Below are 22,771 nucleotides of genomic sequence, written 5' to 3' on the forward strand. Positions count from 1 at the left end.
TGTGTGTGTGTGTGTGTTTGTGTGATTGAATGAAACATGGGTAGCACTATGAATTAAAGTAGTGTAATCTTGTTTTTACGTAATAAAACAATAATTTTTAACCTTTCAATTATTTGAATTGCCTTGAAACATATGTTTGCATTTAGTATGGGTATGTTGTATAGCAATGTTTTGATGTCTGTTGAATAATATGTATAGCCACATCATATATTAGTCCTAGGTATGAGTCCTTGGTATGAGTCCTTGATATGAGTCCTTGGTATGAGTCCTTGGTATGAGTCCTTGGTATGAGTCCTTGATATGAGTCCTTGGTATGAGTCCTTGATATGAGTCCTTGGTATGAGTCCTTGGTATGAGTCCTTGATATGAGTCCTTGGTATGAGTCCTTTGTATGAGTCCTTGGTATGAGTCCTTGGTATGAGCCCTTGGACTGAGTCCTTGGGATGTGACCTTGATATGAGTCCTTGATATAAGTATTTGATATGAGTCCACATTGGTTCAGTTTGTAGCCAAGCTCACAGGGCAGGAGCTGCAGGCCTACGCCAAGGCTGGAGCGGTGGCAGACGAGGTCCTGTCCTCCATCCGCACCGTGGCTGCCTTCGGAGGCGAGATGAAGGAGGTGGACAGGTAGGTAGACATGGTGCTGTTAACTTAAAGGGAGCTAAAAGTTAAGGGTGGGTATTTAGCAGACACTTTTATCCGTAGCGATTTAAAGACAACGATCAGCGATCAGCGAATCGAATGCGAGTCACCACTACCTTTCTCTGCCTCTTCCTCTTTCTTTCCCTGCCCTCTCTCTCTCTTCATCTTTCTTTCTCTGCCCTCTCTCTCTTTATCTGTTTTTCTGTCTCCAATTCTCTCTCTGTGCCTGTATCCATTTCTGTGTCTCTCTTCCCCTCTGTCTCTCCTCCATCATTTTCTTCCCTCTATCTCTGTCTCTCTCTCTCTCAAATTCAAATTGCCAAAAGATATTGACATAAACTACACAATGTCTCTCTGTCTCTCCTCCGTCATTTCCTTCTCTCTGTCTCGCTGTCTCTCTCAAATTGAAATTGCCAAAAGATTTTGACATAAACTACACAATCTCCCCCCCCCCCCCCCCCCCCTCTCTCGGCTCAGATATGACAAGAACCTGATCTCTGCCCAGCGCTGGGGCATCAGGAAGGGCCTGATAATGGGTTTCTTCACGGGCTACATGTGGTTCATCATCTTCCTGTGTTACGCTCTGGCCTTCTGGTACGGCTCCAGCCTGGTGGTGGACACCCAGGAGTACAGCCCCGGCACCCTGCTCCAGGTCTGGGCCCCGTCTTAGCCGATGCACGCTCACCATATCATACAGACATGCCCATGCCCTTATATGGATATATGCACAAGATCACCATATTATACAGACATGCCCTTATATGGATATATGAGCAAGATCACCATATCATACAGACATGCCCTTATATGGATATATGCACAAGATCACCATATTATACAGACATGCCCTTATATGGATATATGCACAAGATCACCATATTATACAGACATGCCCTTATATGGATGTATGCGCAAGATCACCATATTATAGACATGCCCTTATATGGATGTATGCGCAAGATCACCATATTATAGACATGCCCTTATATGGATATATGCACAAGATCACCATATTATACAGACATGCCCTTATATGGATATATGCACAAGATCACCATATTATACAGACATGCCCTTATATGGATGTATGCGCAAGATCACCATATTATAGACATGCCCTTATATGGATATATGCACAAGATCACCATATTTTACAGACATGCCCTTATATGGATGTATGCGCAAGATCACCATATTATAGACATGCCCTTATATGGATATATGTGCAAGATCACCATATTATACAGACATGCCCTTATATGGATATATGCATTCATTGTGAGGGTTATGTTCTATTTTGTATTTCTGCAAGATGTTGTTCCCATAGTAACGTTTACTGCATATGTAAAATATATTTATTCTTGTGGGTTTACATGTTAATGAAATCAACATACAAATCTGTGAGGTACTGACAGTTAAGTCTTGTAGAGGTGAGTCTTTTTGCTCTTTTGGTTGATGTTTTGGTTGATGATTGTAGTAATTGAATATCTTTATATTATGGTGAATTTGCAGGTGTTCTTTGGTGTGTTGATCGCGGCGCTGAATCTTGGCCAGGCGTCTCCGTGTTTGGAGGCCTTCGCCTCTGGCAGAGGGGCGGCGACCATCATCTTTGAGACGATCGAGCGGGTGAGAGGAGATTTAGTCACGGACCATCAGCTTGACTGACAAGTCAATTAAGTTCTTAATCGCCAGAAGTATTTTAGTCTACAAAATCTATGAATGGCTGTGATGGGCATGAACGAACTGACAGATTGGTGGATGAACTTATTAATGAATTCAGTGAGTGAGTGAGTGAATGAATAAGTGAGTGAATAAGTGGGTTTGTGAATGAGTGTGTGAGTGACAATGAAAGAATTACATCAAATTCACTGATAATTACTTTATATTAAATGAATGGCGTGTATCTGGACAGACGAGTTGCTCAGTTTAACTGCTACATACTTCCAGGAACCAGAGATTGACTGCCTGTCAGAGGCTGGCTACAAACTGGACAAAGTGAAAGGAGACATTGAGTTCCACAACGTGACCTTCTACTATCCCTCCAGACCAGAAGTCAAGGTATGCCCTTTATGGTGAAAACAGTGCTGTGAGGGAGAGGTTGCTACAGTAATACAAATGAGGCGAACCACCGTCCATTTCCATGGCAGATGATCTGGTCTCTCTTGGATGAGTTCCTGTTGCTCAGCAACACATAATTGGGTTCAATACCAGGAAGCTCTCCTCCTGATAGAATGTCAGGGTAAACTCATACGCCATGAATAGATAGTAATAGCTGAATGTTAAGAGCAGTGTGATCAAATTCATACCGGTGCTTCACTGTGATTGCTTTGCATAAACGTATCTGATAAATGAATATTCAAGTGCTTGAATGTAAATGGCTTTCCCCTCTCAGATCCTGGACCAGCTGAGCCTGCCGGTGAAGTCAAGTGAGACGACTGCGTTTGTTGGTCCGAGTGGAGCTGGGAAGAGCACAGCCATCCAGCTCTTCCAGCGCTTCTACGACCCCAAGGAGGGCATGGTACCTGCCTTGCTCTTAACATTTATTTTAGCAAGCCTTATGGTTGGATACAGGTCACGAAAATGATACAAATAGTGGCTCATGTGAAACTCTGTAATTTAAATGTATATGTTTTAAGATTTGCAATGCAATTTTTCTAGAAGTCGGAGATTACAAGCACTTGCCCTGCCGCTTGAGCTTTAGGTCTTCACTACCTGCTCTTGTTTAGGTTTTATTGTGTGGCCAGAGGCTACTAACACGTAGCCCTTAGGTGGAGGTCAGTCTTTACCACTGCCAGAGTAGCTCTGGAACTTTCCTGCAGTGACCGTTGTGTATCCTCGTGGGTCTCTCAGCCACTTTCACTGCAGTATGTGTGGTTAGCAGGATTTGAAAAGGCTTCTGCCATCGTCTGTGTTTCCAGCTCTTTCGTCTAAAGTCTTTTACCACCACCCACTCTCCTGGTTTCAGGTCATGCAGCGGCTGGGGAGCTGTCTTTTCTCAGGCCCTATGCCAGGGTTCATCGGTCTTCCAAACAGAATTTAAAATGGGCTCAGGTTGTTTCTTGCTCTCACTCTGGCTCTCATTAGCATGAGGACTATTGGCAGTGCTTTTGTCCATGGCAGGCCCGTATCCTCACATTTTGCTAATTTGTTTTTCAAGGTTCCATTCCCTCTCTCTGCAGCTCCCCCACTAGCTGGGTGATACGCACAGTGCTGTCTCATGTCTATCTACATGTATTCTCCAACCTGTCCCCACCTCTCTGCCAACGTAGTTTTTGTTGCGCATGTTACACACGCTTGACAACATTTGTGAATAATTCGACACATGGTCTTTCCCAAATGCCATTCCAATGTTATTTATGTAACATGAAGTATGAACCCTAACCCTGTGATTTTGTAACCATGGAAACGCTCAATGCTCACCTCATCCACGCGTCTCCCACCTCTCCTCCAGGTGACGCTGGACGGTCACGACATCCGCGGCCTGAACATCCAGTGGCTGCGCTCCCTCATCGGGATCGTTGAGCAGGAGCCGGTGCTTTTCGCCACCACCATCGCCGAGAACATACGCTACGGCCGCCCCGGTGTCAACTCCGATGACATCATCAAGGCCGCCAAGGAGGCCAACGCTTACAACTTCATCATGGACCTACCCCAGGTCTGTATGTGTTTTCTCATGGGCTTTGGCAGGTAATTTAAAAACATGACACTCTTTGGGATGCAAATCAACTTGGCATACGGTACTTTCTCTTTGTTTTCTTTCGTCCTTGTCCTTTGTTGGCCAGATTGCCACAATATATTTATATTTGTAGTGTAACTGTTCCACTGGCACCAGTTTTAGCATTTTACTGACTTACTCAATTGTTTTGGTTTTGCAGAAATTTGACACGCTGGTTGGAGAGGGCGGAGGTCAGATGAGTGGCGGTCAGAAGCAGCGTATCGCCATCGCCCGTGCCCTCGTCCGCAATCCCAGAATCCTCCTGCTGGACATGGCCACCTCTGCTCTGGACAACGAGAGCGAGGCTGTGGTGCAGGAGGCTCTGGACAAGGTGAGACCTTAGATGGCTGCCGCCTTTGGAGACTGATGTCTGGGACCATTACCCTGTGTTAGTCTGCCAAACAAACCATGACATCCTGGGCAGAAAATAAAAAAGCATAATTCAATGGTACATAGGACCACAGACTTCTGTAGAGATAGTAGAGATAGTATTGTTTATTGTCAAAAATGGTATGAGGTCTGAAAAACCTCAATAAAGCTAAACTGCAGTTGACATAATAACTCCAAAGAACTTCCTTGTAAAGGATCATTTTGACAATATTAATGTATCAATAGTATTAATAAATGAATTAAAACATAATGGTATTATATATTAAAGTTATTAAGAATATGATTTTATGATAGGATCCCTTGTGGCTCAGACCAATGATAAAAGAAGAAGATCAGGTGTGAGGGGGAGCGGGCACAGCCTACATGTTTCTAACATCTCTAACGAAAAGTGACTTAACTTCCGCCCTGTTTGTGTTTTTCTCTCCTTGGCCTCAGGTGCGTATGGGCCGCACCACAATTTCCATTGCCCACCGCCTGTCGACGATTAAGAATGCGGACGTGATCGTGGGCTTTGAGCACGGGCGCGCCGTGGAGCGGGGCAAACACGACGAGCTGTTGGAGAGGAAGGGCGTCTACTTCACCCTGGTCACGCTTCAGAGCCAGGGAGACAAGGCGCTCAACGAGAAAGCACGCAAGAGTAGGTCATGCACACTTTATGACCTTATTTATAATAACACACACAGATGCACTATACTTATCTCTCACATATATCTATGATGAAGTGAAAAGTCATAACAGTATATAATATAGACATAGTTTAATAGATAGATAGATAAAGCTATCGATAGATAGATAGGTGATAGCAGTGATGTTTGAATCTTGCTAGTCATATGTATGCTATTTATAATATAACATATTATAAATATACAATATATTGTACAATATACAATATACAGTGTCTCTTTTTCAATGTCTGTGATAAAGGTCAAGGTGATAGCAATCATCATTGAATCAGTATACACAAATTTCTTGTGTATTGTGAAATGGTTAATGTATACATTTTAATGCATTTGTTGTTGTTAGGAATAATAGCTATAGGCAATAAATCATGGCAACCGTAGCAACGGCACTGCGGACAAGTTGTCTGGAATTGCCAAAGTTAGTGTCACCAACCTGACCTCACATGCAGCTGAAAATATGTAGTCCCCCCCAAAACACACAAAGTGCTGAACATCACTTGGACTTTGCCATGGCAGTAGACAATTTATCAGGAAAGAAGATCCTGCGAATATTATGTTTATGTCAGGCCAAGCGTGTAGGAGAAAATATGACACCATTTAAAGTTTAAATATGAAGTGTCTTGTTTTTGATTTAGCCATCCTTTATTTCTACTGTACTCTATTATTCTACTATTTATACTCACATTATTTTTTTATATTGATATTATCATTGTTAACATTTGTGAGCTTCAACATTTAGCTACATACATTTTACGATAATATGTTTTTTGTAAGTAAGTTTGACGTGGACAGTTCTACCTCTGCTGAATAATTAACCTTAAACTTAAAGCTAAAGAGAGCACACACACCTGAAGTTCTTCTACTCTTAACTGTCACAGTCTGCCTTACCCAGCTCAGCCTATAGCCTTCACTTAGACATCACTGGCTGTTCAGCCCGTAAGCGTTGTTGAGAAAGCAGCCGACTCCGGGTCAGACCCACTGAGTCCATTTCAGCTGTTGGGGTCTGAAGTGCTGTTTCTCAAAGAGAGTCAAACGTCTTACTTCTCTTTCTTCCTCTCTGTCAAAATGTCAAGTGGCTGAGGGAGAAAGCGCCGTAAAGATGGATGAAGACGCTGAGAGGAAAAGCCTGACAAGAGCAGGAAGTTATCGTGCGAGCTTGCGGTAAGTCCCCCCCACCCCCCCACCCCCCCAAAAAAGAAAAAAAATGAATGAAGGAAAACACAAACACACCCACCCACCCAACCACCCACCCACATACTGACACGTACATGCACACAAACAATGATCAGTCTGTAGCTCTCTGCAATTTCAATTGAATTTAACCAAAGGTATCAACTGGTTTAACCTTTTTTTTTTCTTACAGAGCTTCTATTCGCCAAAGAACAAAGTCTCAGCTGTCTAGTGTCATTCCCGAATCTTCTGTGGCCATAGCTGGAGAGTTAGGCCCCAGGTCTTACTCACAGTCATACTCTGTCAGTGGGGCCAAGGACAAGGTTGGTGGAAAGGGTCAATGACCCTCACTACAAACTTATCAGAGAGGCCATGCAGTGCTCCTCACATACAAAACATACACAAACACATAAGACACACAAACAGACACAGATCCACACACACACTCACACTCTAATACACACAAACACACCCATGCGGTCAAGTGTGCTGCCCTCTTATCAGTTTGGTTTGTGTGTGTGAGTGTGTGTGTGTGTGTGTGTGTGTGTGTTTGTGTGTGTAGATGTGTATGTCTACTTACTATACAAGCATGTGTACATGTATTTGTATTTATGTTGCACTCTGTGCACGTGTGTATGCATTTACTTGATTGCACATTTGTTTGATTGTGTGTGTATGTGTGTGTGTGTGTATGTGTCTCTCTGTGTGTGTGTGTGTGTGTGTGTGTGTGTGTGTGTGTGTGAGTTTGTGTATGTGTGTGTATTTGTCTGTGTGTGTGTGTGTGTGTGTGTGTATGTGTCTGTCTGTGTGTTTGTGTGCATGTGTGCGCACATGTGTGTGTGCGTGTGTGTGTGTTGTGTGTGTGTTTGTGTGTGTGTGTGTGTGTGTGTATGTGTCTGTGTTTTATGTATGTGTGTGTGTGTGTGTGTGTTGTGTGTGTGTGTGTGTGTGTGTGTGTGTGTGTGTGTAGAGTGCAGTGCCTGAAGAGGAGGAAGAAGTGGTGGAGCCGGCCCCGGTTACGCGGATCCTGAAGTACAACGCTCCTGAGTGGCCCTACATGTTGTTCGGCTCCATTGGGGCAGCCATCAACGGGGGCGTCAACCCTGTGTACTCTCTGCTCTTCAGTCAGATTTTGGCGGTAAGGTGGTTCTGGGCTGTGATAGAAGCCAATACAAAAGGGGGCTCTCCAAGCAAAGCCCCTAGCTGGCTGTGGTGCACCTGGTTGTGGGTGTAAGGTGTTTTGCGCAACACATTATTTTGAGTCCAGCAACATAGACTTAATAGATGGTTTGTTGAAGTTCAAGTCAAATCTTTCACATCAATCGTTCATTGAACATCACCTACCAAAGCCAACCCCTTACTTTAACCCATAAACCATAAATTGTAGTGTCACAGCAGAATTTCAACACTTTGTTTATAATCAACCCTGTGTACTTTCTGCTCTTCAGTCAGATCTTAACGGTAAGGTGTTTTGCGTAATACTTAATTTTGAGAGTCCACCAACATAGACTTTATAGATGGTTTGTTGAAATTCACGTCAAATCTTTGTCATTGTTCACTGAACATCACCTTAACCAAACCCAACCCCTTACCCTAACCCATAACCATGAATTCTAGTATTACAGCAGAGTTTTAACAGATAGTTTGTTTATAATCTGAGCATGTGTAGATAGTCTATAGGGGTCCATCCAAATAAAGTGTGACAGTATTTTGTTTCAGAGATGTGTGTGTATGTTTTATCTTTGAGTACACCATAAAGGGATACATGTATTAAGATTTTCATTTTTATGGTCTGGTCTGTGTATTTTAGATTCAATAGATTATTTTATAGATAATGGAAAGTTTTATTATCAGTTTTCTTGTTTCAGACTTTTACCATGCCAGACCCCATAGAGCAGCGCAACGCCATCAATGGCATCTGCATGTTCTTTGTGCTTGTTGGACTCACCTCGTTCTTTACCCAGATGCTGCAGGTGAGAAGTGTACGCTAGGATAACTGCAGGTGTAGGCTAGGTGTACGCTTCTCTCTCTCACTCCCTCTCTCTGTCCATCACCCACTCCCTCTCTTTTTCCCTCCATCTCTCTTTCCATCCCTTCCTCTCTCCCTCCATCTCTCTCTCCCTCTCTCTCAGGGCTATGCGTTCTCTAAGTCTGGTGAGCTGCTGACCCGTAGGCTGCGTCGGATGGGCTTCAAGGCCATGCTGGGCCAGGAGGTCGGCTGGTTCGACGACCACAAGAACAGTCCCGGGGCGCTAACCACCCGCCTGGCCACTGACGCCTCACAGGTCCAGGGGGTGAGTGTGCTTACGGTCGTGGAATTTGACAGATGCTTTGTCCAAAACGACTTACTTAAGACAAATTTGAAGTTATTAATTCAATCTAAAAATCAATAGAAATAAAAGAAAATAGTAACAATACATATTAGAATAATAAATAAATGATGATATTTGACAACTGCAAAAAATAAGTTTAATGCACAATCCAACAAACTGCGTAAAACATTGAATCAGCATATCAGAATATATTGATTATAATAACAATTATTAATATAACAACAATAATAAGGAGTAATCTCAGCCACCCAGTCTCAGGGGAGCCAGATGTGATTTGAGTCTGGAGACGTGTCTTGTCTAAATGATGGTACTGGGCTGTGATAGAAGCCAATACAAAAGGAGGCTCTCCAAGCAAAGCCCCTAGCTGGCTGTGGTGCACCTGGTTGTGGGTGTCGGTTTGGGTGTGGGTGCGGGTGTGGGTGTGGGTGTGGGTGTAGGTGTGTGGTGCACCTGGTTGTGGGTGTGGGTGTGGGTGTGGGTGTAGGGGTGTGGTGCACCTGGTTGTGGGTGTGGGTGTGGGTGTGGGTGTAGGTGTGTGGTGCACCTGGTTGTGGGTGTGGGTGTGGGTGTGGGTGCGGGTGCGGGTGTGGGTGTAGGTGTGTGGTGCACCTGGTTGTGGGTGTGGGTGCGGGTGCGGGTGCGGGTGTGGGTGCGGGTGTGGGTGTGGGTGTGTTGTGCACCCTGTTGTGGGTGTGGGTGTGGGTGTGATCACATGAATCCAAGCGTGAACACGTACATAATGCACACCAACTCTGCTTGAGTCTGACATGTGTGTTGTGCATGTGTAAATGTGTGTGTGTGTGTTTAATCTCTTTAGTTTACATGTGTTCTGTGCATGTGTGTGTGTGTGTGTGTGTGTGTGTGTTTCATTTCTTTAGTTTAGATGTGCATGTGGGTGTATGCTTGTGTGTGTGTTTAAAAGCTTTAGTTTACAAGTGTGCTGTGCATGTGTGTGTGTGTATAATCTCATTAGTTTACATGTGTGCTGTGTGTCTCCTAGGCTACCGGCTCTCAGATTGGCATGATTGTGAATTCTATGACGAACATCGGCGTGGCCATCATCATCTCCTTCTACTTCAGCTGGAAGCTGTCGCTGGTCATCATGGGCTTCCTGCCCTTCCTGGCGCTCTCCGGGGGCTTCCAGGCCAAGATGCTCACCGGCTTCGCCAAGCAGGACAAGGAGGCCATGGAGATCGCAGGACAGGTCCGTCTGTCTGTCTGCCTGTCTCTCTGTCTGTCTGTCTGTTTGTCCATCTGCCTGTCTATCTGTCCATCTGTTTGTTTTTCTCTCCATCTCTCTGCACTTCTATCTGTCTATCTGTCTGTTTGTCTGTCTGTTCATCTGCCTATCCTTCTGGCAATCTCATCCCCCCACCCCAAGACTCTTCCTTTCTCCTTCTACCTTCAAGAAGCTCTGTAGAACCTGATAATGTAATAATTTCCTGATAACGTAATAACCCTGATAATGTAATAAAAAAATCCCTCATAAGTCCCTAAAAGATGTAATAAAACCTGATAATGTAATAATATCCCAATAATGTAATAAAGTGCATTTCCCAATAATGTAACAATCGCCATACCAATAATGTAATAAAATGTTACATTAATGGGAAGTTATTACATTATCAGGTTAGCCTCAATTTTGCAGAACCTGATAATGTAATAAATTCCTGATATTGTAAAAACTTTGGTCAGTGCTGAAATGTTGGGACACCAGTTATTCAGACCAAGTAGTGATGCTGTGTAGACAACCACCCACTATTGTTTTGCTCATATTTTGATCCCAATGGTATAGGCCTTTAGCCTCGCAAGCCAAACCTGTACAGCAAGAAGCTGTACAAGGGTCTGGCACAACACGATTTTCAGTGTGGGCGGGATTAACGGTTGTCTGTTAAGTTGCCTCTGCACGCAATGCCACACAATAGGAATGGCGCTACAACCAATCCGAGCGACTGACGAATGACAAAAGACGATTTGATTGGCCTGGTACAGTGTAATTTTTAAGGGACATTGCCACACAAAATCAAAAGAGAATTTGATATAAATCAAATAGCGAAATGTCAGCTATTGATGATCAATGAGGACTTAGAAACTCAATGTTCTATGTGCCCATTAGCTGCCGGTCTATAACATACCAAAATGTTCTCATTATTTCTCTATTAGTTGATTACCACTGAATATCCCTTTCACCATTGTAAAAATTGTGCATTCGCAATCATATAAAATATATACTGTATCTGCTAATAGTGAAGCAGCAGGTCTCTGGACAGCTTCACTGTTTGGACCTCTGAAACTGGAGACCTGATGCTACAGCACCAACCAAAGTTATTACAATATCAGGTAATTATTACATTATCAGGTTTTGCAAAATTGAGGCTAACCTGCACTTTATTACATTATCGGGGTATTATTACATTATCAGGTTTTATTACATCTTTTAGGGACTTATGAGGGATTTTTTATTACATTATCAGGGTTATTACGTTATCAGGAAATTATTACATTATCAGGTTCTACAAGCTCTTGAAGACCCAAGTCTTCAGAGAGCACCGCCCTTCCTACTGGCACCTTGGCTTAACTTGCACTTCAGCAGTGACAGTCCTGCACTTCTTTTTCTTTTTATGTCGTTTTCTATTTTTTTTTTTTTTAAGTAGTATTTATTGTTAACCAGGTTTTATTGCTCTTAGCTTGACTGTTCTCTCCCTTGTACGTCGCTTTGGACAAAAGCGTCTGCTAAATGACTAAATGTAAATGTAAATGTTCTCCTTCTCTCTCTTTAAACTTTTCTCCAGCCAGTCAAGTTAGTCTGTCTGTCTCTGATCTCTTGCTTGATGTTTACTCTCATTTCCCCTTTCGTAGAATCTTTCTCCTGCTCTTCTTTTTCTCTTTCTCCTTCGCAGGTCTATCCATCTCTGCACACGTCTATCCACCATACACCCCCAATCCACACCCCCCCCCCCCCCCTCTCTCCCTCATCTTTCTTCTGGCCAGTCAAGTCTTGGGGGGGGGGGGGGGGGGGGGGTAATTGTTGTTCCGCCTGTAAGAGGAGGTTGTCAGAGGCGGATCGAAGTCTTTGCAACAGGTAGATGCGGCACAGCGGGATAGTTGTTTGACGCATCCTAGCAGCTAGACAAAATCAAGCAAGACTACTGTGTTGTCAGATCACATGAATCGCTAGGTTACGTATGTAACCATGGTTCTATGAGTTTCGGATGACCGCCAGAGGCGGTGCTTTAAGCACTGGATGTCATTCATGTTTACGTGTAGTTCGAGTATTTGTATCAACAAAATCACCTGTGACATGGGTGACGTATGCCTTCGCCCCTGTACTAAAGGCATGCTCCCCCAGGTCACGACCCTAGACAATCTTCTCGCAAATATTCCGAGTGACTGCCAAGCTCTGGCGGTCATCCGAAACTCATAGAACCATGGTTACATACGTAACCTAGCGTTCTATTTAGTTTCTACTGACCGCCAGAGGCGGTGCTTTAAGCACTGGATGACTAATACCAACCAAGTCACGAGGAAGTCTTACCTTACTCCCGCTGTAAGGAAGTAGGAAGAACACCAGCTGCCACTGGGTTATGAGGGACCACGTTAACCCTATAAAACCTCACAAATGTGCAGGTTGATGCCCATAACGCAGCTGTTCAGATATCTGAAGGGGGACACCTCTTAGGGCCATCAGAATCAGACTGGCGGAATTCCAGTCATATCAATATAAGCCCTAAGTGCTCTCACTGGGTACAACAGGTAGGGCTCTGTCCCTGCTCGTCATCCTGAGCTGGGGCTCAAGGCAGCCAGCCTGAGCGGCTGGTTTCAGTAGGATGATAATTCGCCTTTGGAAGAAAGGCCGGATTCACCCACAAAGTTATCCCTGGGCCTCCGGGGTTCCAATATAGACATTCTTGGCTTGGCTTTCGTTTAGCCGTTGCCCTGGCCAAGAGAAAAGCGGTCTTCATAGACCGTTATTTCAATCCCACCCTCTCTAGAGGTTCAATGGGGACTGCCAGAGTGCCCTTAGGACTATAGGCAAGTCTCAAGAGGGCACTGAGCTTCGCCGAAACGGCCTTAGTTGTTGAGAACCCATAAGGAAGCGGGTCGCCAGCATATGGGACCCGACTGTCACACCATCTGCGCTACTGTGTATGGCTGAGATGGTGGCTGCATACACTTTCATGGTGAAGGCTACAAGGCTGCCGGGATAGCACATCCACAGCCGTGTTCCGAATGCCTGTTAAATGCATTGCCCCCAGGCTCCGGAAGAGTAGATAGGCCCACAGCCACCGCTGTTGGGGCAGCCTCAAGGATTGTCTGGCCCTGTGCTACCCTGGTGGTTTATCTGGTAGACCACTGACTTGTTGTCTGCTCTTACCAGGACAGCTTTTCTACCACTACAGGAAGAAAATGTTTGAGCGTCAGCAGGACAACCTGCAGCTCCAATAGCTTTGTACACAGCCATAGCTTTGTAAGGCAACTGGAAGTGACTCTGACCAGCTTGTGCCTGTGATAAGTGGGGTGCAAGCCAAGATCGTTCAGCCGAATTTAAAGAGGCTGCAAAGACAGAAGGCACAAGGGAACACCTACGTGGCCGCTATGAGCATACTCAGCAGTCTCAGAAAAGATCTTGAGGGCCAGAGCCCTCCTTTCCTGAAATGACTGATGATGCAGTAGGGACAGTGCCGCTGCCGCCCATCTGGTGAAGACGTGGTGCCAGCGAGATCCCGAAAAGGGAGCACATAGAACTGGCAAGCTCTGCCCTCGAATGCAAAACGAAGAATCTGTCTGTTTCGAGGTGTGATAGGGACGTGGAAGTATGCATCCTTTAGGTCGATGGTTGTAAACCAATCTCCTTGCTTGGTACCTTGCAGCACATCCGCTGAACGCAGCATGTGGAATCTTAACCTTGAGATGTGTGTTTAACAGTCTCAAGTCTAGTATAGGCCGAAGGCCGTCACCCTTCTTTGGCATGATAAAATAAGCGGAGTAGAATCCACCGTTTTGTGCCAGCGTGTCTAATGGCTTGATGTCGCCTTTCTTCAAAAGATCCCAGATCTCCTGACGTAGAGCCAGAGCCCTGCTTGGGTCTATGACTATGGTCATTTTGACCCCATGGCACCTCGGTGGTCGGGGTCCGAACCCTAGGGGGCCTCTGTCTGCCAGGAGCCTCACGGCTCAGACTGGCAACTGTTGTCTGGACTGTGTAACCTGTAGGCTGCACTCCAGAGCTTACTGCGCGACAGGACCCACATCTGTCCAGGAGTGACAGGAGGAAGAGACAATAGGGCTCTCCTGCCCGGCTCCAAGAGTGGAGACTGGGCCAACCGTGTCTGGCGTTGGGTCTGGGTTAACTATGACACCGCCTACCCGACTCCCTGGTCATGTAGGCAAACGCCTGCAGGGAGGTGTCACTCCGACTCTGCAGAGGAGTCATCCCAAGAAGTCTGCAATGTCTGGGACAGGGCTAGTACCAGGTGTGACATTGAATACCCATGACGTGCAATACGCGGTGCTGCGTAGTAGGATTTCACCATGTAGACGTCTGTCAAACGGCACTGTGGCCGGGGCAGCGAGTATCAGGCCGGAGTGCTTAACCAGGTGTCAGCACCCGGGCAGCAACGGCTGGTTCAATATTGGGCATGCTAGCAAGGCCCTGGGCAGATGCATCTTGCATTATGGCTAGGGCTCTAGTCTCCTGGGAGATGAGAGAACCGTCTGGGATCTGCCCAGCATCTCTGCCTCGCCTCGATATATGGGGGCGTGGGCAGAACATTAGAAGCCGAAGATGGAGATGCCTTTTTTAAAGGCACTCTGAGGAGAGGTCTGTATGGGTATAATATCCAACCCTAGACGTGTCATTGCCATCTTAAATGTGGGTCTAACTGATGTTTTAGTGTAGTGTCTCTCGTACCCAGGGAACTGGGATGAGAGTAATAGGGGCCTCTCTGAAGCCCTGGTGGAGAGAATATCCTCCTTGAGGATCTCAAAGCTGGTGACCGTTGTAGAGGGAGCACCTCCGAAGGAGACTGTAAAGCCGCTGTAGTGAAAGCACTAGCACGCTGTGCAGCAGGTTGTTGTAGCTTTAGAAGCAGAGTCTTATTTCTGCAAACTCCTAAGTCGAAGTGTCTACCTTCTGGACAAGCGGATACCCTTTCCTGCATTTGCCCCTACCAGAGGCTTCCTGGGAATCAGGCCTCTGGCGTTTGCATTGCTTAGGAGACCTAGCGCCGGAGGCGGTTCTGGCTCGTCCTCTGGCCCAAGAGGGGCCTGGCAACAGTGCATGTAATGAACATGTTGCAATATCTATACATAGATGTATTTATTTATCATATATATATATATATATACACAGTATATGAGTGATATTTTACCAGCAGCCTTAGCGAATAACACCAGGCCCTGTTCAGATAGGCTACTGTTTAAGTGTGAACCCACTCCTCTACAACCAGCTGAACCAAATAATAAATGGTAAACAACTGAGGTTTGCAGTCTATTATGGACCAAGGCAGTGTTCGAATTACGGGGGGTACCGGGGGGGTCTGACGGTCCCGATTGAGACTTGATACCCCCCAAATGGCATTAAAATGAAACTTTGGGGGGTACCGAAAATAATGTATTTATTCTTCAAATTGCGTGTTTAAAAGTGTCTTCTTATTTCTTAAATGCGTTTGATGTTTACTATGAGTAATATACTGACATTAAAATTCAAACACTCCTTGAATGGACTGTACCATTAACACGTCTTCAGCGGTCTTTCAACGTCTTCTCGGCTTGACCTCAACTGATGTAGGCTATATAGGAAGTATATATACCAATTGTTGTTTTAAGTTCTGCATATATTGTGTTGTTTGATTAACAGCCGCCACGGAATGGTTAGGTGCTAATCTATTTACGATGCTAGCTGTGTACGCTGTCCTTAAAATTAAACTCTTTGTTATGGTATTCGTCAATCTAAGTGTAAATGATCCCGTACGCTGACGGCAATCTGACTTCTCATCTGACGCTTTTGCACACATGTAGTCGGACAGGTGGGAAGGATATTATCCCAGTGAAGATGTAATTCAAGTGTTAAAAAAGACAGTTCCTGCCTACTGTCCATTCCACCAACAAACGTTAATACAACAACGAACTTGCGAAGCACCTGTCCAACTACATAGGTGCGCAAAAGCCTCTGTTTGAACAGTACGTCGTCATATGTAATTTCTTTCATATTTCATTCACAGAGCAACTATGAGCAAGAAAAGATAAGCCACCGACTTATACCTGCACTACACCACAATAGGGATAGCACTACCGTATATTTATAACCTAGTTTCCTATGTACAGAGCAGTTATAAAATAAAAAGATTTAGGCTAATAAACATTTTTACGTTTGAATCAGGGTAGGCAGTGCCTACCTTGCCTACCCTGACTGCACGTCACTGGTACAGAGCCGCTTAAAAAAAAAAAAAAAAAAAAAAAAAAAACATGTGACGTCATCACCATCCAAAATGCTGACCCCCCCGAAGCTGGAGTGATAATTCGAACACTGGACCAAGCCTCAATATTAACCAAGCGCATTACACCTGATCGCGGCAATGATTCCTCTTACGTTACGTAAGGTAGGCTTCCATTTAAAAGCGGACCCAACGGTTAACAATTACCAAATTTGGATGCTTTAGAACTGAAAATGCGGGCATAGCCCATTCAGTCCCTGATCAGTTGGTAAACGTAGCCTGCTTATAGTGTTTAACACAAAGCCGATTGGCGTAAATCATATAGCCTACTGCTTTAGAGAGAACCCACTCTACAGTCATCTGAACCAAATAATAAATGCTGAACAACTGAAGTTTGCGGGGCGGAGAACAATCACCCACTCCAAATAGGCAGTTTATTATGGGCCAAGACTCAATATTTACCACGCGAATTAAACTTGATCGCGGCAATGATTCCTCCTACGTTATGTAAGGTAGGCTTCCATTTAAGAGCGGACACACTCGTTAGTTATCCAAATTAGATGCTTTTTAGAGCTGAAATTGCGGGCGTAACCCGTCAGTAACCAAACAGTAGGTAGACATAGCCTGCTTATAGCATTTACCAAAGCCGACAGGAGTAAAAACCTGTCCTGTTCAAGAGCGGACCCGCCCATTACCAGTTACCAATATAGATGGTTTAGAACTGAAATTGCGGCCATAGCCCGTCAGTTACTTGTCCGTAGGTAAACGCAGCCTGCCTATAGCTTTTAACACAAGCCGACAGGAGTAAAAACCCTGTCCTGTTTAAGAGCGGACACACTCGCTTTTAACACCATAGTTAACAGTTCCGCAAACATAGAACTGACATTTCGGGGCGTAGAACGTAGCTTTAACAGTTACCCAAACAGTAGGTAGCGACAGGAGTAAATCCTGTTCGTTTAGCCTACTTAATTGAATGCTTATGGCGAGAACGCCGCCTGCATCTTCATCATAACAACGGTACCAAACCAACTATGCGAGGATTTCCATCTCGCTTAACAAGTAGTTTTAATTATCAGCTATAAGGCGAAAAACGCCTTCTGATAGCGTGACACAATCAGCTATAAGGCGAGAAACACCTTCTGATAGCGTGACACGAAGCCGACAGGGGCAAGTAGGCTAGAACGCCGCTTGCATCTTCAAAACAACAACGGTAGCTACAAACCAAACTATGCAAGGGCTCCAGCTCGCTTAACAAGTAGTTTTAATGATCAGCTATAAGGCGAGAAACACCTGTAGCCTGCAGATAGTATGACACGAAGCCGACAGGGGCCGAGGGTTTCCATCTCGCTTAACAAGTGGTTTTAATTATCAGTCGTGAGGCGAGAACCCCTAGGCCTACTGACTGCCGTATCTCATCGTGACCGATAATCATAGGGAACTATTATGCGAGGAACTCACTCGTGCAACAAGTGGGTTTAATTATCAGTTGTAAGGCGAGAAAACACCTAAAAACTGCTGATACTCATGCCTCTTTACTCATTAGGCTCCTACAGCGTGAGCACGATAAACGGCATAATAGGCTGTAGCATAACTCGCAAGTGGGTTCAACTATCGGTTCGTAAAACGAGAAACACACTTCCGATAGGCCACTGCCTCAAACCATTACCCGAGCGTGACTACTACACACGGTAAAAACAATAGAAGAGGCAACTCACCTTTTTTCCCCGGATTATCCGTCTTTCCGGATTATCCGCGAGTGGGTTTAACTACCAGTTTTTAAGGCTAGAAACACCTGTACTGTAGCCCACTGCAAATGTTGATTTTTGATGCTAATCGTAGTCTTAAGAGGGCGAGAATTCGCAGCTCTACCCGAAGGTTGCAAGACTACCAACGATTAGCATGATTACACTCACCTGTGGAGTGAACATACTCACCTACTCACCTGCCGCGAGAAGAATTAAGGGTCGTGACCTGGGGGAGCATGCCTTTAGTACAGGGGCGAAGGCATACGTCACCCATGTCACAGGTGATTTTGTTGATACAAATACTCGAACTACACGTAAACGTGAATGACATCCAGTGCTTAAAGCACCGCCTCTGGCGGTCAGTAGAAACGAAATAGAACCAAGCGTGAACACGTAGCCTACATAATACTCACCAACTCTGCTTGATACGCGTGGACACGTACATAATGCACACCAACTCTGCTTGAGTCTGACATAGCTGTAAGTGATCACGGCTTGCAAGAGCCTGCCGACATCAAGTTCACCCTTCATTGTTTTTGAAAGTAACAGGTAGCTTATTTCTGACATAGTCTTATGGCACATTCAAGGCAACTCGGATTTCGGAACGTCCAACATATTTCCCAGCTCCGACTTCAATAATGTCATGATCAGGGTGCGATTTGCCGGGGGGGGATGGGGGGGATTTACCCCCCCTCTGGTTTTTACATCCCCACCTCAGCTGGATGAATTTCATACATGGGGGGGATAACCCTCAATTATTAAAAAAACAATGAAAAAACAGACAGGTTGTGACAGCGTTTTCTTACACTTGCTTACATCGCTGGCACCAGTGGCGGATCTTCAATTAGGCAAACTTAGGCAAGTGCCTAGGGCCCCAACCAAATCTGTCTTTATTAGGGGCCCCCAAATCTGACCCCCCCCCCCAGCCATTACTTACGTAAAGTTAAAAAAAAAAAAACACTTCTAGTAGAAAAAAATAACAAAAATATCAACATAACGCCGAACTAATGCCTAAATAATAATTTTCCAGCACACATGCCCCCCTCCATTGTGCATTGGACTAGTCCAGAATATGATGGCGTAGTAACGCGCGCAGCGCGAAATAACGTTACTTCAAACCAAAGCAGAGGGATCTGTATGTGACTCGGTGAAAATGAAGCGGAATTATGATAGTGGTTGTGCTAAACGAAAGAAATGTGAACAAACAGGGCAGACGCTTACAAGCACGCACTACTATTTGAACATGAAAAATGGCTAAAAAATCCAGAGGTCCTGGCTTGTGTAGGCTACAGTAAGATGAAAGACCGCGCTGTTTGTTTCTGTTGTCGGCTGTTTGGCGATTGCAATAAGCAGCGGTTCTGCACTGACGGCACGAACGACTGGAAAAATGTATCAGCAGTCACTCACTCACATACTCTCTCTCTCACTCACACACACACACACACACACACACACACACACACACACACACTGTTTTGCCACTCATACTCACATGAAATGGTGAAGGCAACAGGGAAACAGGGAAAATGGACATTTGAAGATGGAGAACTTAACCACTTGCACACCTAAACACCCCCCCCCCCCCCCCCCTCTGTCTCTCTCTCTCTCCTGTCACTCACTCACTCACTCACTCACACTGAACCACTGCTTTGCCTGTCTCTCACTCACACACACAGCCACTGTTATTCCTGTCCACACACAAAATCTTTTCATTGGTCCTGTTTAAATGTATATGGTGGTTTTCATAGACTCATATCCATTTTGTATTTTAGTTCTGTTAAGTGCAAGATCATTTTGTATCTCTGGCAGAGAATGGAAATTCTAATATCTCTCTCTCTCTCGTTTGATGATCTGAGTAATAAACATGTAATTTTGGCAAAGGCTGGAGAAATCTGAAACTGATTTTACTGTGGAGAGTTGAGTGGCAGTGCACTATGGGTTTATTGCGATTCTAAGAGTATTGGGATGGTTATTTGTTTTGTGTACGTGTTTCAAAAATGAGGGCCCCATGTCTATATTTTGCCTAGGGCCCCAAAATGGCTAGATCCGCCCCTGGCTGGCACTAACGTTCACCTTACCCGAACTGTCGGCATTCTCAGAATTCGCTGGCTTTGCTAATTTCCGTGTATAGGCTACTGTAGTGAGTTCTGTCCAAAAAGGTTGCGTTTCAGTTTCAAAGTTTCAGTTTCGGTTTCAGTATTTCAACGTGAATGAGAGGGAGCACAAGAACTGAGCGTCTAGCAGCGATTATCATATCATAGACATATATGATGCATGTATATGAAGATAATTAGGCCTATGTATTGCTTGTTTTTTTTTTATGATTAAAAAAAAAAAAAAACATCCCCCCCTCTGGTTTTTGGACAAATCGCACCCTGGTCATGATGACTCATCAGTGGAATTTCCTTCTTTCTGCTGGTATTCAATAATACAGTCCCTCCAGTTTTCTGTGATTCCGCGGTTTGCGATTTCAACAATAGATTGGGACTGAAGATGATGTACACATTGTTTCTTGTTCATTCTGACTGCTTCTTCATGCATCTTCTCATTCATTTAAAAACCTTTTATAAAGTCAAGGTCTCAGTTAGGCTCTTCTAGGTTTGTTGCCCTATTGATAATGATGTCTAATTGATTAAATTATGTGCCTTACTGAAGACGAGAATATATTTTTTTCTAAGTTTCCGAGTCAGACCTCCGACTTCAGGTGGCATTCTAGTGCATTTTCCAAGTTGGAAATATCCAAGTTCCAAATAGTCTCAGACACAGCGTATGTTCAACATCACGCCTCTGGTTCCGGAATGTCGGCACATTAACTCAAAGCACACAAGGGGCGTGGGGTGTCATTATGCCGCCTCTGTTTGGTTCCGTGCAAACAAGCGAAGGTGGTATAATGAGTGTTCCTCTTGACGGCGGTATGACGGATCTCTGTTTAAAAAGGGCTTATCTTTCTTCTCCTCCATACTGTCTTTCCATCCCTCTCCTTCTCTCTCCCACCTTTCTAACTCTCCATCCTGTCATTCCCCTCCCCCCTTTTCTCCCTATCCTCCATCTGTTCATTCTCTCTATCCCTCTTTTTTCCCCTCTCCCCTCTGCTTATCTTTCCGCCATGTTCTTTCCTCCATACTGTCCATTTGTCTCCTTCTCTCTCCCACCTTTCTAACTCTCCACCCTGGACTCCACACTACTTCATCTCCTCCTCCACCCTTCTTTTGCCCCCATCCTCCACCTGTTCAGTCTCTCTACCCCTCTTTTCTCCCCTTTACCAAATTAAAATTCAAAATTGCTGAATTAGCACGACCCTTTAGACACACTCTTGCCAGCACACAAAGAACAATGAAACAACAGTTATGATGTCACAGTGATGAACATAGTAAGAACAAAGTCGTTTTTTTTTTTTTAAGAGAAAATAACCCTCCCTTGCCCTTACCCATCCACCCTTCCTCATCCATTTGCCCCCTTTCATCTCCAGTCCTCTATTGTTCCTCTCCCCCTCTAAATGAGTCTTCTCCCGCAGATATCAGGTGAGGCCCTGAACAACATCCGCACCATCGCGGGGCTGGGCAAGGAACGCAAATTCGTGGAGATGTACGAGGCCCAGCTGGTGGGGCCGTACCAAGCCGCACTCAAGAAGGCCAACGTCTACGGCGCCTGCTACGGCTTCGCCCAGTGCATCGTCTTCTTGGCCAACTCCGCCTCCTACAGGTTTGGAGGGTACCTGGTCAGGCAGGAGGGACTCCACTTCAGCATGGTCTTCAGGTGAGTAGAGGTGGGGGAGCATCAGCTAGGGTACGTTGTTGGGCAAGATCTACTGTGGGTACACACAAGTGTGAATGGGCTTCATGCTAATTTGCATATGTGTTACTTTGTGTTTGCGTTTGCAGTGTTTCTAACTTTGATCACAAGATACTTCAACTAACATTATTTTTTACTTGCTCCATGTGTCAACTGTTGCATCTGGGAATACAAGCATACATTTTTTTCTGGTAGTACCAACAAGGAACCTTAGTTTTTGTGTGTGTTGTTATTATTTATAGGGAAGAGCTAATAGGATTGTGCTGAAGTGTTGCAGATAATGGGAAAGACTTTTTGCCTGTGTGGGAATGCTTGTAATCAGATGACATTCTCTCAATCAATCACTCACTCTCTCTCTCTCTCTCTCTCTCTCTCTCTCTCTGTCTCTTTCTCTCTCTCTCTCCAGGGTGATCTCTGCCATAGTGACAAGTGGCACGGCTTTGGGCAGAGCCTCATCCTACACCCCTGACTACGCCAAGGCCAAGATCGCTGCTGCCCGCTTCTTCCATCTCCTGGACCGCGTGCCCAAGATCAGCGTCTACAGCAATGAGGGCCAGAAATGGGTACAACTCTGCCCACAGCACACAAAACACTGCCATACATGTGACTCAAAAGGTTGTCTTAGCTGTCCACATATATGCCTGTGCTCTTCCTGTCATATTTCAACATGGGCTGCCTTGATATTGCCCTTTTTGTACCAGACACAACACATCCCAGTCCTCCAAGTAGAGCTGATGTTCCCCTCAGACTTAAAAAACAGACATACATTCTCCCTTATGTCCTTTTTCTAACAGACATAAATTCTCCATCGCGTCCATTTTATAACTGATATAAAGTCTATATGTGAAGTGAGTCATACCTGATTGAT

The 22,771-nt window shown here is 44.9% G+C and overlaps 1 protein-coding gene across 1 annotated transcript in view; it reads left to right on the forward strand.

The window, feature by feature from the left end:
* abcb11b (ATP-binding cassette, sub-family B (MDR/TAP), member 11b) overlaps nucleotides 1-22,771 on the forward strand; it is a gene marked incomplete at both ends in the record, with an annotated part of 30,130 nt that overhangs the window by 3,278 nt on the left and 4,081 nt on the right. Inside the window, 16 exons of the mRNA XM_080835399.1 lie at nucleotides 503-627; nucleotides 1,120-1,294; nucleotides 2,155-2,268; nucleotides 2,590-2,700; nucleotides 3,035-3,160; nucleotides 4,094-4,297; nucleotides 4,518-4,688; nucleotides 5,183-5,384; nucleotides 6,501-6,588; nucleotides 6,791-6,920; nucleotides 7,568-7,735; nucleotides 8,466-8,570; nucleotides 8,730-8,891; nucleotides 9,931-10,134; nucleotides 21,626-21,867; nucleotides 22,310-22,466. Coding sequence (XP_080691525.1) covers nucleotides 503-627; nucleotides 1,120-1,294; nucleotides 2,155-2,268; nucleotides 2,590-2,700; nucleotides 3,035-3,160; nucleotides 4,094-4,297; nucleotides 4,518-4,688; nucleotides 5,183-5,384; nucleotides 6,501-6,588; nucleotides 6,791-6,920; nucleotides 7,568-7,735; nucleotides 8,466-8,570; nucleotides 8,730-8,891; nucleotides 9,931-10,134; nucleotides 21,626-21,867; nucleotides 22,310-22,466 — 2,484 coding nt within the window. The remainder of the gene's footprint in view (nucleotides 1-502; nucleotides 628-1,119; nucleotides 1,295-2,154; nucleotides 2,269-2,589; nucleotides 2,701-3,034; nucleotides 3,161-4,093; nucleotides 4,298-4,517; nucleotides 4,689-5,182; nucleotides 5,385-6,500; nucleotides 6,589-6,790; nucleotides 6,921-7,567; nucleotides 7,736-8,465; nucleotides 8,571-8,729; nucleotides 8,892-9,930; nucleotides 10,135-21,625; nucleotides 21,868-22,309; nucleotides 22,467-22,771) is intronic.

Source organism: Sprattus sprattus, assembly GCF_963457725.1.
Source record: "Sprattus sprattus genome assembly, chromosome: 3".
Classification (NCBI taxonomy): Eukaryota; Metazoa; Chordata; class Actinopteri; order Clupeiformes; family Clupeidae; genus Sprattus; species Sprattus sprattus.